The 16,308-nt window shown below is 40.6% G+C and overlaps 1 protein-coding gene across 1 annotated transcript in view; it reads left to right on the plus strand.

The window, feature by feature from the left end:
- Positions 1-2,310: 2,310 nt before the first annotated feature.
- Positions 2,311-16,308, plus strand: part of METAP2 (methionyl aminopeptidase 2) — a 40,256-nt gene continuing 26,258 nt past the window's right edge. Inside the window, exons 1-4 of the mRNA XM_008004290.3 lie at positions 2,311-2,571; positions 4,285-4,392; positions 11,697-11,762; positions 14,358-14,460. Of these exons, the coding sequence (XP_008002481.1) occupies positions 2,421-2,571; positions 4,285-4,392; positions 11,697-11,762; positions 14,358-14,460 (428 nt within the window). The 5' untranslated portion in view covers positions 2,311-2,420. The remainder of the gene's footprint in view (positions 2,572-4,284; positions 4,393-11,696; positions 11,763-14,357; positions 14,461-16,308) is intronic.

Below are 16,308 nucleotides of genomic sequence, written 5' to 3' on the forward strand. Positions count from 1 at the left end.
ATTATAGCCAAAGGGCCATTCTAATATTAGAATCCATGTCTCCTCTTTAAATACAATTATTTTTTCTTTACCTTCCCTTTGCCAAGAATACTCTGCCAGGTGCAATGGCTCATGCCTGTAATCCCAACACTTTGGGAGGTTGAGGCAGGTGGATCACCTGAGATCAGGCATTTGAGACCAGCCTGGCCAACATGGTGAAACCCTGTCTCTACAAAAATTAGCTGGGCGTGGTGGTGGGCACCTGTAATCCCAGCTATTCGGGAGGCTGAGGTAGGAGAATCTTGAACCTGGGAGGCGGAGGTTGCAGTGAGCTGAGATCAAGCCACTGTACTCCAGCCTGGCTGATAGAGTGAGACTCCTGTCTCAAAAAAAAAAAAAAAAAAAAAAATTGTCTCTAAACTTTTCCTCCCCCTTTGCCTATTTATCCTTCAGATCTCAGCCTAATTGCTACTTCCTCAGGAAACCCCACCTGGCCATCCTACCTAGGCAAGTCCCTTTGTAATATGCTCTCATAGCAGCAGTTGTAAATTTGCTTTTATTAGCATCATTGCTTGATGTCTATTTTTGTTAACTGGCTTTATGATGACAAGAATCATCTCTGTTTTTCTAAATATTGCCAGATCTAGATTTATAATAGGCATTCAATGAATGGATGGATGAGAGAATGAGTGAATATGTCAGCCAAGCAAAGAGCAGCCCAGACAAAAGTAACAGTGAGTTTGAAATGCTCCAAGGTCAGAAAGAGCTTTGAGAGCTGGAGCTATAATAGTAAGAGAGTGGAGACACTGGATAAGTAGGTATCGCTGGATCTTGCTGGGCATTTTAAAGGATTTTGGACACATGGCAGCTACTTCTATTTTTATTTTTGTGGTATTATGTTTGGTTTACCAACTTTTTATTTTTATTTTATTTTATTATTTTTTTTGAGACGGAGTCTTGCTTTGCTGCCTAGGCTGGAGTGCAGTGGCACAATCTTGGCTCACTGCAACCTCTCCCCGGGTTCAGGCGATTCTCCTGCCTCAGCCTCCCTAGTAGCTGGGACTACAGGCGCTTGCCACCACGCCTGCCTAATTTTTGTATTTTTAGTAGAGACGGGGTTTCACCATATTGGCCAGACTGGTCTCGAACTCCTGACCGCCTCGGCCTACCAAAGTGCTGGGATTACAGGCGTGAGCCACAGCGCCCGGCCGGTTTACCAACTTTTACATTGCTAGCAATCAACTAGGGAAAACAATTTAAAATTTAAATAGGGATAGATTTAGAGAGATAGATAAAGGTATGCACAAGAATAAGAGAAGCAGTTTTTATTAGTATTATTGGATAGGTGCTGCCTGAACCTTTAAGACAGAGAATGTAAATTTATGCAGCTGCGGTCAGAGCCTGTGTGAGGTTTACTGTAAACCCATTGGCAAGAAGGCTCTTAAAGACATTTTTGATGCCCATGAAGCTTGGTGCCTAGTTTAAAACTAATGAAAACACCTAAACTCTCTAGGTGGACAAAGCTATATTCAGGAGAAATTGAGAAGGAGTTGGTGCAGGCAGCCAATCACAGTCCACTTACGCCACAAACTAAATCTCAAACTGCGGTTTGAACATGAGGCTCAAAACAAGAACTAAAGAAATGGGCAAAATTCAATTAGTTTCTGGTGTAAACGTCCTAAATCCAAAAGAAAGGTGACCGGAAACAGAGAAAATGGAGTGTGATCTTTTGCATTAACGAGAGATACCGTGTCCCCGTGTGTCAGAACCTATCATTCTTGCCCTGAATTGGAAAGTGAGCGGAGTGTGACGGGATCCCATCCATCTTGAACCGTCCGGGGTTGAGTAGTACAAGAAACTAACACGGAACTCCAGCTTCCAAAATTCTGTCCAGTGCTTACAGAGCCTCGCGGAGAGCTGTGATTGTGAATGTCAACGCAGATTTGATTAAATCTTAGATTTAAGAGATATGTGGAGTGAAGACAATAGGAAAGTGTACAAGTGAACACATTTCTTAGCTCGTTTCCCCACTGCCTGTGTGATTTATAAAAACGCAAATGTAAAATATTTCCGTTCCAGCAGAGACGCCGCTTGCTCCTGCGGGTTGCCCCCCTCCACAGGCATCTCCAGCTGACTCTAGAGCTCAAGCTCCCCTTTAAACTTCACCCTGCGCAAGCGGATTTGCACCGGGAATGCCCGAGGCACCGGACGAAGCAGTCTGGTCTGGCCCCAGTCGACTCCCGCCAGGAGGGGCTCCAAGCCGAGACTCCGGCACGCCCTGCCCGAAGCTAGCGCGACACCCTCAGCTGAGTCGTCCGCCGTCCCAGCATTCCCTGCGACCTTACCATCGAGAGCCGCTTCCGGCGTGGTTGGTGTAGGCGGGTGGAGAAGGAGCGGGCCCTCGCCGCTCTGTCTCATTTCCTCGCGCTCACTCAGGCAACATGGCGGGTGTGGAGGAGACAGCGGCCTCCGGGAGCCACCTGAATGGCGACCTGGATCCAGACGACAGGGAAGAAGGAGCTGCCTCTACGGCTGAGGAAGCAGCCAAGAAAAAAAGACGAAAGAAGAAGAAGAGCAAAGGGGCTTCTGCAGGTAAAGAGAGTTTTATGTTTTCCCAGTCCCCTCCGGGAATGGCTGAACGGTTTGGCTCAGGCCCGTTGAGGGGGCCTGGACGGGGGCTCCGGAGCCCTAGACTAGACTGATTCTTAGGCCTGACAGGGTGGCAAAGCCGGGCTGTAGATTCCCAGTCTGAGAAGAGGCGTCATCTCCTCCTGTGGGACTAGAGGGCTGGTGGGGGAGAAAAGAGTGCCTGAGGTTGGCGTGTGGTACCTCTGGGGTCGCTGGGCCTGAGCCCCTGTATTACCAGAACTCAGCTCCCACGCATATCGTGGCACGGTCTTGAGATTGTGCACAGAGCACAGCCCTACCATTTTTTGCGCGATTTGGCCGCCGCCTCAAAAATCCAATTCTGACCCGTATTGCCGCGTCTTTGCTGGTTTGCTGGAGCAAGCTAGGACATATTTTCTTTGGGGGTGGGGGTGGGGTGGGCAAATAAAATGGAGAGCACACCTCCCCCCACTATCCCGGTTCACGTTAAGGTTGTTGTTGCAGCCTGCACTTTTGGGGTGTGTGTACATCTGTGTATGCCTGCGCACTCGTGTCATTAATTGCAGAATTTGTGGTGGTGATACGAATTTTCACCTGCCTAATCCCATGGCATCGCCAAGCTTTAGGGCCTTTAGACCTGAATTTAGATGCCACTTGCAGGCAGTGCAGATAGGATATTCTGTGGCTCAGAATGGAACTTCTCAAGTCTTAACCTCTAAATCCACTGGTAAGGCAAGGAGAACTGCTGAGAGTTTACAGTTGGATATTATGAGCTAGGAAGTTAAATGTTTTCAGAAGTCTGTTTTTGCTGCACAAGTTCCTTCACCTTAAGAAAAATTATTTTTACTTGTTTCTAATTAAAATCCCCAGAGAAACAGAAAAATGGAGAAGTCGGAGGCGATTAAGATGGAATTGAGAGAGGTCAAAGAGAGCTAATCTTCATCTTTCTGAAATTTTGATTAGATGGGAATGGAAGGAGAGTTGTAGCGTTGCTGGAACTCTTCCAGAGCAAAATTTATTACTCTGGTGGCTATTCCTGGATTTCGAGTGAAATTCAAACACTGCTGTTCGTCTCGTAAGGTGTTCAGCTGACTGATCCTAATGTATTTTTAACAGTCGTATTTCTTAATATGAATTCTCTCCAATAGCCAGAATGTCACTTCATTTCGTGCTATCTGATGCTATTACTGTTAATACATGTAACATATTGCTCCTGTAGGTAGGTTATAATCACTTCCAGAGCAGGGGCCTGGTCTTGTGCTTAGATATTTGAGCATTTTACTTTTTTAGTAATGGACTATCTTTGCCTATTTATTTTGACTTCACCCAGCCCATCGTGATATCCTTCTTCATGAAACCAGGCTGCTATTACCTATCTGGTATTTAAGTATTTGTTGAGTCTAATAGCTGACCACTATTACAAGTTAAACTACTTGAGGATAGAGATCAGTTCACACTTTTATTTATCTTTTAGCTGCTAGTGTGTTTAATGGATATTTTGTTGAGTAAATTAATGAATGGATAGTACTGTGTACGTATGGAAGATTTTTTGTCATTAAACGAATTCTGTTATGTTCACAATAATGTTTCTGTTTTTGTTTCCTGAGGAAAGGATTTGTAAGTTTTCCAAGATCATTGGAGCATATTCTGGTGGGAAAGTGTCTGTATTAGATTCGATTTCTGCTATTTTATTTTCAGCAGGGGAACAGGAACCTGATAAAGAATCAGGAGCCTCAGTGGATGAAGTAGCAAGACAGTTGGAAAGACAAGCATTGGAAGATAAAGAAAGAGATGAAGATGATGACGGTAAATGGTTAATTTGATCTTTGTGGTTAGAAAAGCTAGAAAATGTAGCTGGACGTGGTGGTTGACATCTATAATCCCAGCACTTTGGGAGGTCGAGGCGGGCGGATTACCTGAGGTCAGTAGTTCAAGACCAGCCTGGCCAACATGGTGAAAACCCCGTCTCTTCTAAAAATACAAAAAAAAATTTAGCCAGGCGTGGTGACACACACCTGTAATCCCAGCTACTTGGGAAGCTGAGGGAGGAGAATTGCTTGAGCCCGGGAGATGGAGGTTGCAGTGAGCTGAGATTGCACCACTGCACTCCAGCCTGGCCAGCAGAGTGAGACTGTCTCAAAAAAAGAAAAGAAAAGAAAAGCTAGAAAATGTGATATTCCTTCATCAAAATTTACCCATATAGTCTTTTCTCTATATCACTTGTTACAGCCTCAATTAATGTCACAGATTAAAAAGGAAAAGGTGTTTATTAATAAGTCTTGAAAAAGTTCAGTGTGTTAATTAGCTATTCAGATAGGACAGATCTCAAGTTTTAAAAATATACTTGGTAGAAGGCAAAGTAGTGAGTATTAGTAAGATTGAGGGATTAATTAACTACTAGTTATTGAAGAATTACTATGTACTAAATACTTTCCTAGGTTATATTCACATACATTCACATTTTAGCCTCACAAAATCAAGCAGAGTAACCTACTTGTGCTTATATATTCATTTTGTTTTTTAGTAATGGACTATCTTTTCCTATTTGTTTTGACTTTACCCAGCCTCTCATGGCTTTACCCAGCCATCTCATTTTACAGATAGGGAAGGGGTAGTTACATGATTTACCCAAAGTGACACAGCTACTATGTGTAGAATAGAGCCAGAATTTCAAACCTAGTACCTGACTGCACGTTTGTTCCTTTTACTCTCTCTCTCTTTTTTTTTTTCTTTTTGAGACCTAGTCTCGCTCTGTCACACAGGCTGGAGCGCAGTGGTGTAATCTCGGATCACTGCAACCTCCCAGGCTCAGCCTGCCTCAGCCTCCCAAGTAGCTGGGATTACAGATGCCTGCCACCATGCCCAGCTAATTTTTTTGTATCTTTAGCAGAAATGGGGTTTTACCATGTTGGCCAGGTTGGTCTCGAACTCCTGACCTCAAGTAATCTGCCCACCTCGGCCTCCCAAAGTGCTGGGATTACAGGCCTAAGCCACGGTGTTCAGCCTGTTCCTTTTACTCTCTATACCAAAATTACCTCTTTTCATTTGCAAAGGATCATATAGGAGTGCACTAAGTTTTATTGTAAATTCCTTGACCCTAACTCCTTGTGGGTGTTTGGGTACAATAAAATTTTTTTTTAAGACAGCAACTGCTAATTGATGTTATCAGTAAAATAGTGGAGGAAGAGACAGGTAAGAAAACTTACTTTTTTCCATCCTCTTTTGGCAGAGAAAAAATGGGACTTTCCCATTCTTTTTATTTGTAGTTGCCTACTGCTGAGAACATCTGCTCCACCTCAAGCACCACCAGCCTGGGATTAGGTCTTTAACCGTTAGTTGGGGCTGTACTTTAATTATTGTGTTAGGGTAATGTAGAGTAGTTTTCCTTTAGAGTGATATGTTCTCTGCCTTCAAGAAGCTTATAGTGAACATTTGGTGGAAAAAAGTGCCAAGATTCAAGGGAATTATTAGTTTTTCCTCTTCCTTAAACCTCCATTCTACATTGGCTTATGCTTTAGATTATGAACTTATTTTGAGCTCTTCACAAGAAAATGTTTTGTAAATTCAAGGCAATATAATAGGTTGCTATAGACACACTATGTATACAATATCATAATGCTTCCTGGGCCTATCAGGCTAGTTAAAAAATACTAGCTGGGTGTGATGGTTTATGCCTGTAATCCAGACAAGCCTGGGCAACATAGTGATACCGCATTTCTTACCACCCCCCACCCCACCCCCCCCCCCCAAAAAAAAATCACAGTGCTAATCTTGAAGTGTATCTTGTTCTGTTACATCTCTACAAAGTTGCCCGTCAAGTTGGAAATCTTCAATGTGTTAAAGAGGATTTTAGGAGTATTTGTAGTTATTTCAGTAATCAGAGTCAGTCTATACTACTTACCTGTTGTTAGGTCTTTGAGAGAATTGAAAGGTAGTGTTTCAAAGTCTTTCTCCTAATGGAAAACAAGACCGAGTGCATTAGCTCTCGCTTGTAATCCCAGCACTTTGGGAGGCCAAGGTGGGTGGGTCACCTGAGGTCAGGAATTCAAGACCAGCCTTACCAACGTGGTGAAACCCTGTCTCTACTAAAAATACAAAAAATTAGCCGGGTGTGGGGGTGGGTGCCTGTAATCCCAGCTAGTTGGGAGGCTGAGGCGGGAGAATCACTTGAACCTGGGAGGTGGAGGTTGCTGCCAGTGGAGATTGCGCCATTGCACTTCAGCCTGGGCAACAAGAATGAAACTGTGTCTCAAAAAATAAGAAAAAAAGAAAACTAAGGATATGGTAGACAGACAAAACCTAGAGGTGAGACGGTATTTGGGTACCTGTAATAAAATTTATTGAAATTTGGTGGTATAATTGTGGGCTGAATGCTGAAGGAAGGCTCATTGGAAGGAATAAAACTTGAGTAAAACCAAATAAAAAACTCTTTTGGGTTGGGGTAATGTTAAGAAAGCATTTGAAGCATTGTGATAATACAAGCTTGCCATATGAGGTGATTGACTGAGGGAGCCCTGGAGGTTTTTTGTTTTGTTTTGTTTTTTGAGACGGAGTCTTGCTCTGTTGCCCAGGCTGGAGGGCAGTGTCGCAGTCTCGGCTCACTGCAAGCTCCGCCTCCCGGGGTCACCCCATTCTCCTGCCTCAGCCTCCCGAGTAGCTGGGACTACAGCCATCCGCCACCACACCCGGCTAATTTTTGTATTTTTAGTAGAGATGGGGTTTCACTGTGTTAGCCAGGATGGATGGTCTCGATCTCCTGACCTCATGATCTGCCCACCTCGGCCTCCCAAAGTGCTGGGATTACAGGCGAGAACCACCGCGCCCGGCCACGTTGGAGGATTTTTAAGAAATATTATGAGCCAAGCACAGTGGCTGGTGCCTATAATCCCAGCTACTGGGAGGTTGGGATGGGAGGATCTTTGAGTATGGGGGCTTCAATGTGCTACGAAAACACCTGTGACTGGCCACTGCACTCCAACCTGGGTAACATAGTGAGACCCTGTCTCTTAACAAAAAAGGAATGTTGTGAAATAATAATTTAGGCTTTATCGATATACAGGGTTGTTTAGGAGAAGGAAGTGTGTAGGAAAGGCAAGGAGGAGATCATTTTGGAGGCCTCTTAGAAATAGCCCAGGCATATGGTAATGAAGATATAAACTGGTAGTCATAAATAGGCATGGAGAGGATGGATCCATTGAACCGTCCTGTGGAAGCAGAATTCAAAAGACTTGGAGACTTGCATTCTGGGAGCAGGAGTAAGGCATTAGTGGACTCTGGGAGTTTGAACTTGGATGGCAGAATGTTGGTGCTATTGGCTGAAATAGTGAAGTTGGGAAAGCGCCAGTTAGACATTGGGGGAGAGATTTGCAGGCAGAGGGTACTAAGTTTAGTTTTAGATGTGCTGAATTGGAAACTGGGGTATTGGTATAAAAAGTTGACCCTGTGGGCATCTGACAATGTGCTGGAGGTAATTCATTCAATACATTTTGAGTCCGGCTCATTAACATATAATTTCCCTAAAATAATAGTCACTTCTTTTTTTTTCTTTTTTTTTTGAGATAGAGTCTCACTCTGTTGTCCAGGCTGCAGTGCAGTAGCACGATCTCAGCTCACAGCAACCTCTGCCTTCTGGGTTCCAGCAATTCTCTTGCCTCAGCCTCCCAAGTAGCTGGGATCACAGGTGCTCGCCACCAGTCCCGGCTAATTTTTGTATTTGTAGTAGAGACAGGGTTTCACCATGTTGGCCAGGCAGGTCTCGAACTCCTGGCCTCAAGTGATCCACCCACCTCAGCCTCCCAAAGTGCTGTGATTACAGCACTTTGTCACCCTTTTTGATTGTATAGTTTGGCGAGTTTTGACAAAGTATGCAGTTGTGTAACTACTACCACAACCTAAAATACAGACCATTTCCGTTTAACATTTCCATCTCCAGAAAAAAGTTGTGTCTCTTGTAGTTGGTTCTCTTGCACTATACCTAACCCTTGGCAATCACTGATACGTTTTCTGATCCTAGTTTTGGCCTTTCCTGGAGTATCCTATAAGTGGAATTATTTGGTATGTAGTTTTTTGTGTTTGGCTTGTTTTACATAGCATAGTACTTTTGACAGTCATTGAGTTGTGCATATATCAATAGCACATTCCTTTTTATTGCTGAGTGATATTCATAATATGTTTACCCTTTTACGTTGAGCAATATTTGGGGTGTTTACAGTTTTGGTCTATTGTGAATGAAGTTACTATGAACATTTGCATATGAGTCTATGTGTAGATATGTTTTCATTTCTCTTGGGTAAATAGGACTGGGTTGCCTGTCATGGTAAGTATGTGTTTAAACTCATAAGAAGCTGTCTGGTTTCCAAAGTGGCTGTGCTGTTTTGCATTCCTCTCAGCAGTGGTTGAGAGTTTCAGGTTGTTTGTATCCTTGTAAGGACTTGGTATGTGTCTGTTTTAAAATTTTAGTCTTTGATAACGGGTATGTAGTGCTTTGTCATTGTGGTTTTAATTTGCACTTCCCTAATGATACTGAGCATCTTTTCATGTTTTTATTTGCTCTTTCCTTTATCTTTGGTAAAGTGTTGGTTCACGTCTTTTGTCCATGTTTTATTGGGTTATTTGTCATCCTATTGAATTGTAATAGTTCATTGTATACTCTGGATGCAAGTTCTTTATCAGATAATATGTTTTACGGATATTTCTATGGGATGGCTGTTCACCTGGTTAATGGTATTGCTTATAGGACAGTTTTAATTTTCTGTTTTTTAAATTTATGGGTAGTGCTTTTTGTGTCCTGTCTAAAAAGTTAAGTCATTGTTGTCTCTAAGGTCACAAAGATGTTCTGCGTTCTCTCCAAGAAGTTTTATATATTTTTAGCTGTTACGTTTAGGTCTATGGTTCATTTAGAGTTAATGTTTCTAGATAGTGCAAGGCAAAGCTTAAAAGCTTGAGACTTTTTTTTTTTTTTTGGTAATACGGATTTCCAGTTGTCATTCAACAGATATGAATTGATTTGGGCATAGTAGTAATACAAATAAACATACACAGCCTCTGCTGGCTGGGCCTGGTGGCCCATGCCTGTAATCTCAGCACTTTGGGAGGCTGAAATGCGATTCGAGACCAGTCTGGGCAACTTAGTGAGACCTCGTCTCTGCAAAAGATTAAAAAACATGAGCCGGGTATAGTGGTGCGTGCCTGTAGTCTCAGCTATTCAGGAGGCTGAGGTGGGAGGATTTCCTGAGTCTGGGAGATTGAGCCTGCATTGGGCTGTGATCCTGCCACTGCACTCCAGCTTGGGCAATAGAGGGAGACCCTGTCACAGAAAAACAAAAAAAAACAACCATCTCTGCCTATGAAGAATATGCTGGGATACTATGAAGAAAAGACATGTAAAAGCACAAATTGCAACATGGTATAATGGTTGGAACTATAAGCATGTACAGATTAATATTCAGATCCTGGCTCTTCTGCCATCCTGGCACAAAGGTCTATAAATGGTGGCTGTTTTTCTGTACCGAATATAGACATTGGACATTAAATAAGGTAATTAGCCTCAAAAGGATGAAAGTATCCAAGAAGGACCTTTTTGTTCCATTTTAAAGATAAAGAAACCAGGGTAGAGAGAGACTAAATAACTTGCCCAAGTCACACAGATGGAAAGATTTTTTTAGTGTATGTTTAATATTGGTTATGTATCCTGAAGTGTTTGTTTTAGGTTGTGCTACATACACTAGTATAGTGCTACATACACTAGTCACAACCTAAAACAAATACTTCAAGATACATAACCAATTTTAGTCTGGAAAAAACTATTGTTTCTCTAAAACAGAAAATATCTTATTTTTCTGTCCCTATTGCCTGGCACTTAAGAATCCAACAAACACTTAATGGAATGAAGAAGGTTACTGTTAACATTATAGTGCATGATATGTGAATTATATTGTTATTATTATTATTATTTTTTTTTTGGTGCTTTTTGTTAGGTTTTTGAATCTAAAAATCCATAATGAGTAAGTCAGCAATGTTTGTGTTTTGGGTTTGTTGTTAGGATACAGGATTTCCCTCCCGTCACCCAGACTGGCATGCAGTGGCTGGATCTCAGCTCACTGCAGCCTTGACTTCCCTGGCTCAGGTGATCCTCCCACATCTCAGCTTTTCAAGTAGCTGGGACTATGGTTGCATACCACCACACCTGGATAATTTTTTTGTACTTTAGTAGAGACAAGGTTTCACCATGTTGTCCAGACTGGTCTCAAACTCCTGGGCTTAAGTGATCCACCTACCTCAGCCTCCCAAAGTGCTAGGATTACAGGTGTGAACCCCTGTACCTAGCCTAATATTTGTATTTCTGCTGTTCTCTTCTGCTTGCTAGGTTTCTGATAATTTCATAAGATTGAACATAAGAAATGGTGATTTTGACGCTGGGTACGGTGACTCATGCCTATAATCCCAGGACTTGGGAGGCCAAGGCTGGCTAATCACTTGAGGTCAGGAGTTCAAGACCAGCCTGGTCAACATGGCAAAACTCCATCTCTACTAAAAAAATACAAAAAATTAGCCAGGCATGGTGGCATGTACCTGTAATCCCAGATACTTGGGAGGCTGAGACACGAGAATCACTCAAACCTGGGAGGCGGAGGTTGCAGTGAGCTGAGATTGTGCCATTGCACTCCAGCCTGGGCAACAGAGCTAGACCCTGTCTCAAAAAAAAAAAAAAAGAAAGAAAGAAAGAAAAGAAAAGAAATGGCAATTTTGTAAGTCCAAAAATGGTCAAGTATTGGCATTTTCATGTGGTTCAACCCGCGTAAGTCCTAGATCACTTTACCTCCCACTTGCTAAACTGTTGCTTCGTGTTTCTAAATTTTTTAGAGATGGAGTCTCACTATGTTGCCCAAGCTGGATTACAACTCCTGGGCTCAAGTGATCCTCCTGTGTGCCACCACACCTGGCAGCTGCTTCCTATGTCTTATTTCAGTGAAAGAATAAATGTAAACAAGATAAAATAAACTAATGTTTATTCATTTGTTGAATAGAACAAATACTTGTCTTCTTGTACTTTCTTTGCCCTTCTGCTTATGAGGTTTAAATGAACACATACTTGAAATGTCTTTTCTTAGATGGAGATGGCGATGGAGATGGAGCAACTGGAAAGAAGAAGAAAAAGAAGAAGAAGAAGAGAGGACGTTAGTGTCTTAAGTTAATGTTAATTGATATATTAGAAGTGGTTATTCGGCCGGGCGCGGTGGCTCACACCTGTAATCCCAGCTACTCGGGAGGCTGAGGCAGGAGAATCGCTGGAACCCAAGAGGCGGAGGTTGCAGTAAGCTGAGATCATGCCACTGCGCTGCAGCCTGAGCAACAGAGTGAGACTCTGTCTCAAAAAAAAAAGAAGTGGTTATTCACTGACAGGTTTGAAGAGTAGGTTTGAAGTTTCTTAAGGTCCTAATATATGTTAGGGAAATAAACTTAGGCTTAATAGAAGCAGAATTTAGTGAAACTAGTAATTATTTAGAAAATAACTGGTTTGACAATCCTGTATTTTCTTTAGCTATTAACTCAGCTAAGGGATATCAATATGAATTGGTTGCATTTTACTGCAAGTTAGGGATGAGTTTCTAAAAGTTTTGATATTTAAAAATTGCATAATTTAAAGAAAAATTCTGTCAAGAATGGCCAAAGTGGTGCCACTGTGGTGGTAGGGTAAATGTTGTTTGTAATTTACCTTCCAGTTTTAAAATTATGAGATTCTTGATGAGTATTTAATGAGGAGCCCCATTATTTAAAATGTGTGCACATGGTGAGACTTTATTATTAATAATTTTTATATTGTACTATCAGATTTGTATAAAATATCCTACTTGTTTTGAGTTTCTGTAAGTGCCACAACCAAACATCATCAGGGGCCTGAAAATACATTAGGGAGACTAAAGGGAGATTTCATAGTGTTGAGGAAGAAAGGTTGGGTTGAGAATGACAACATGTAAGTTTTAATCTTGGATGCCATTTGGGCTGTTGTAGACCACTGAATGTCTGGTTATGCCTTCCTTTAAAATTTTTCAGGCTAAAATTTTATGAGTCAGAATTTTGGGGGCTTGATGGTGATTCGCCTGGTCTCCAGGTGGAGGTGGGATAGCCTTCTTTGCGTTCAGGCATCCATCATTACTAGATCCTTCTACTCTAAGAAGAGGATGTCAACTATTCTTGTAGCCTGTGAGTGCCCATGAGTCTGTATTTGATGAGCACAGGATAATTGCATTCCAGGAATCTTCCAGGGGCTGTAATGTCCGATTCTTTCCATTAAAAAAAAAATATTAAAAGTTTGGCTATGAGAAATAGTATTACTGAGAATGAATTAAGAGATACCTATTTCTTAAATTTAAAAAAAAAAAAGAAAAAAGAGATACCTATTTCTCCAAATACTCTAAAATTGCACCCTTCTGAAGGCAGACCAGCAGGGAGGAGTGTTGTTAGGAGACTGTTTTATATTTGCCCTTGATAGAATTCTTCTGACAGATGTTTAAGTATGATGCCATTAACCTTTGTTGTGCTTCCTCTGAGGATGTTGCTGAATGTACTGTTCGTTATATTTCTTTATGATGTACTCCTTTTTTTTTCTGCTTAGTATCAAGGATAATTGTGTTTTTTTCTGAGTATCACTCTGTTTCATCTCAGAATCACTGTGGCCTGTGCAAATAATATATATATATATTTTAATGTTGGCTATTAAAGGGCTTAGAGCCAAATTTGTGGTTTTTATATTGGCCTCATTTCAGGTACTATTTTATGTTCTTGTTTTGGTTTTTACTAATTTACTTTGAATGTCTCTTATTTGTTTATTTTTTATATCCTGGTAGACTTCTTGAATCATTTCTGGAACAAGCCAAATAGTATAATCATGGGCAGTTCACTGCCCTCATTTTCCTCATCTATAGAGTGGGACAATTATAAATGATAGTTAATGATAACTATAGTACAGATTATTACAGATAATTCATAGTTTTATATAATGACTTGGGTGTAATACATTATAATTTTCAAAGGTTATCCAGGATTTCATCTGATCGTTCATTTTGTAGATGAAGAAACTGAGAATTCGTACTATTTAGCCATTTGTTCAAGTCACAGCTAATAAGTGGTAAAGACTAGACTTTAACTTTGATATTCTGATTACAAATTGTCTATTTTTTCTCTAATGATCTTTTTAAGTCCCTTACCATGTAATTTATGCACAATATAAAAGGCATCTTTATCAGATTTGTAGATGAGATAAAGTTGGAGTGATAAAATACTTGGACAAAAATCAAGATTTCAGAAAACCAGAATTGATTATGTATGCTCTTAACTTTTATACCTCATATAGTCTTGAAATAATAGTTTTTCTTATTTTATTAATATATATTAGGTTTATATTTTCATTTTATTGCTATAGGACTTCTTATTACTTTGGTTTGTACTTGTGAAAGCCAGCCTCTCTATGCTGTTACATCTCTAGTATAGTGAATGAAGATGAAAACATTAGAAGTGTGCGTTTTGCCAAGGCACGTACTGTTTAAATACATAGTGGAGTTCTGAGGAGTTAAAAATTTCTTTTTCCCAAGCAGCAATAAATCAGTGAGGAGGTGGCCAGCGTGAAGTATCTTCTGCTTTTAACTGTGACAGCAAGGAGGAGGTTCCTTAAAATCGGAACATATAAGCACCATTAGGAACTGAGAAAACTCTAATAAGTGCTTAATTTTATTTTTAACTACAGAAGTTAATGCTTTATTTGTATCTCACAGCAAAAGTTCAAACAGACCCTCCCTCAGTTCCAATATGTGACCTGTATCCTAATGGTGTATTTCCCAAAGGACAAGAATGCGAATACCCACCCACACAAGATGGGTAAGGATCATCAAATCACTTCCAGTTTAATTTTTGACAGTTATAGCTTAGCAATAAAACAGATTTGACATTTCTCAGAACTTTGCTCCACTACTTTAATAAATGCTTATAAATTTGTCATAAAGAAGATACAGTAGAAGCCCTCTTATCCAAAATGATTGGGACCAATAGCAGGTTATTGGTCATTTAAAAAGTGTATTAAACTGAGGATCACAAAATAAAAATTCTTGTAGATAAAGTTTAACTTAAATTTGTTTTTCACCTCTCTTGAAATTTGGATGTGGACTAGTACTGCCCCCCCCCATATGTATTCATAATGCGTTATCTACAATTCTCTTTGGGGTTTCTGAGTGACACAAGGGTTGATGTCTACCATATCTTTACTTTTTTTCCCGGAAACCTTTTGATAGTTCTTACCTACACTTAATTTGACAGAAGTATTTTTTGATGACTTACCCTTATTGAGATTTATCAGGGTAGTTTTCATGGAAACGGTTTTTTTAATATTATTATTATTATTATTATTTTTGAGACGGAGTTTCACTGTTGTTGCCCAGGCTGGAGTGCAGTGCTGGGATCTTGGCTCACTGCAACGTCTGCCTCTTGGGTTCAAGCGATTCTCCTGCTCCAGCCTCCCAGTAGCTGGGATTACAGGCATGCACCACCCGCCTGGCTAATGTTATATTTTTAGTAGAGACGGGGTTCCTCCATGTTGGTCAGGCTGGCCTTGAACTCCCAACCTCAGGTGATCCGCCTGCCTTGGCCTCCCTTAAGTGCTGGGATTACAGGGGTGAGCCACCGCGCCCAGTCAATATAACATTATTGAATCACATCATTACCATAACAAGTACAGATGACTTAAACAGTCTTGGGAACAAATTCACCTGATTCTTCAAGGTGTTCTGTAAGGATACATTTCACATGGTTAGCAGAAGTGGCATTATGCAGACATATTGAGAGCATGGAAGCTGGGACCAAACTATCTGCATTTGAATCCCAGTTCTAATGTTTATTAGCTTTGTGACTTGGGCAAGTAATTATCACATCTGTGCTTTTATTTCCTCATCCATAAAATGGGTACTCTGCGGGGTCATTGTGAGGAATGATATATATGCATAGCACTTGGAAGAGTAGATGCGTAGTAAACATAAAGCAAGCTAGTTCCTGTTATTTAGAGTAATAACCTGTCACCCACAGTATTTATAATACCGTGGACATTGATCAGTATGTTTTACAGAGGGAATTAAGAGTATTGTTTAATCCAGTGGTTGCAGTCGTTGGTTAAGAAAGCTTCTACTGTAGCTCTTGTTTTCTTGGCCTATAAAGACACCATTATTTTTTTTAAACGTAAAAAAGAAAAGAAGAAAGAACATACTGTTGTTACATTACCACCTGCTCCCTCATTTCCAGTTATGAATGTTCTTAGGGAATAAGTCTGTGAAATTCTGGAATTATATGGCATGGTCTTCTTTTCTTTGAATTTGAAATCATCAGTTGTCCCTATCTTAAAAGCACCTATTTTTAAAATGCCACAGATAACAGATAATTTTACATTAATAAATTCTTATAGTACACATGATATGATCACATTTATTTTTAAATACAATCTCTTAATTTTTTTTTTTTTTTTTTGCTTGTTCCCTCTTCTTTTCCTTCCTTCCAGACCCATGTTAACCACCTAGCAGGTAGCCTTCCATATTTTTTTCTATGCTCATATATGTATACATCTGTCTGTTTATGTAAGGGAATGTTTGATCATTGTTTGTTTTACAGAAATGGAATCATAGGCACACTTTCCTCCATCTTTTCTCATTCAGGGCTAAACCTTGGAAGTTCCTCCAAGTCAGT

Source organism: Chlorocebus sabaeus, chromosome 11, assembly GCF_047675955.1.
Source record: "Chlorocebus sabaeus isolate Y175 chromosome 11, mChlSab1.0.hap1, whole genome shotgun sequence".
Lineage (NCBI taxonomy): Eukaryota > Metazoa > Chordata > Mammalia > Primates > Cercopithecidae > Chlorocebus > Chlorocebus sabaeus.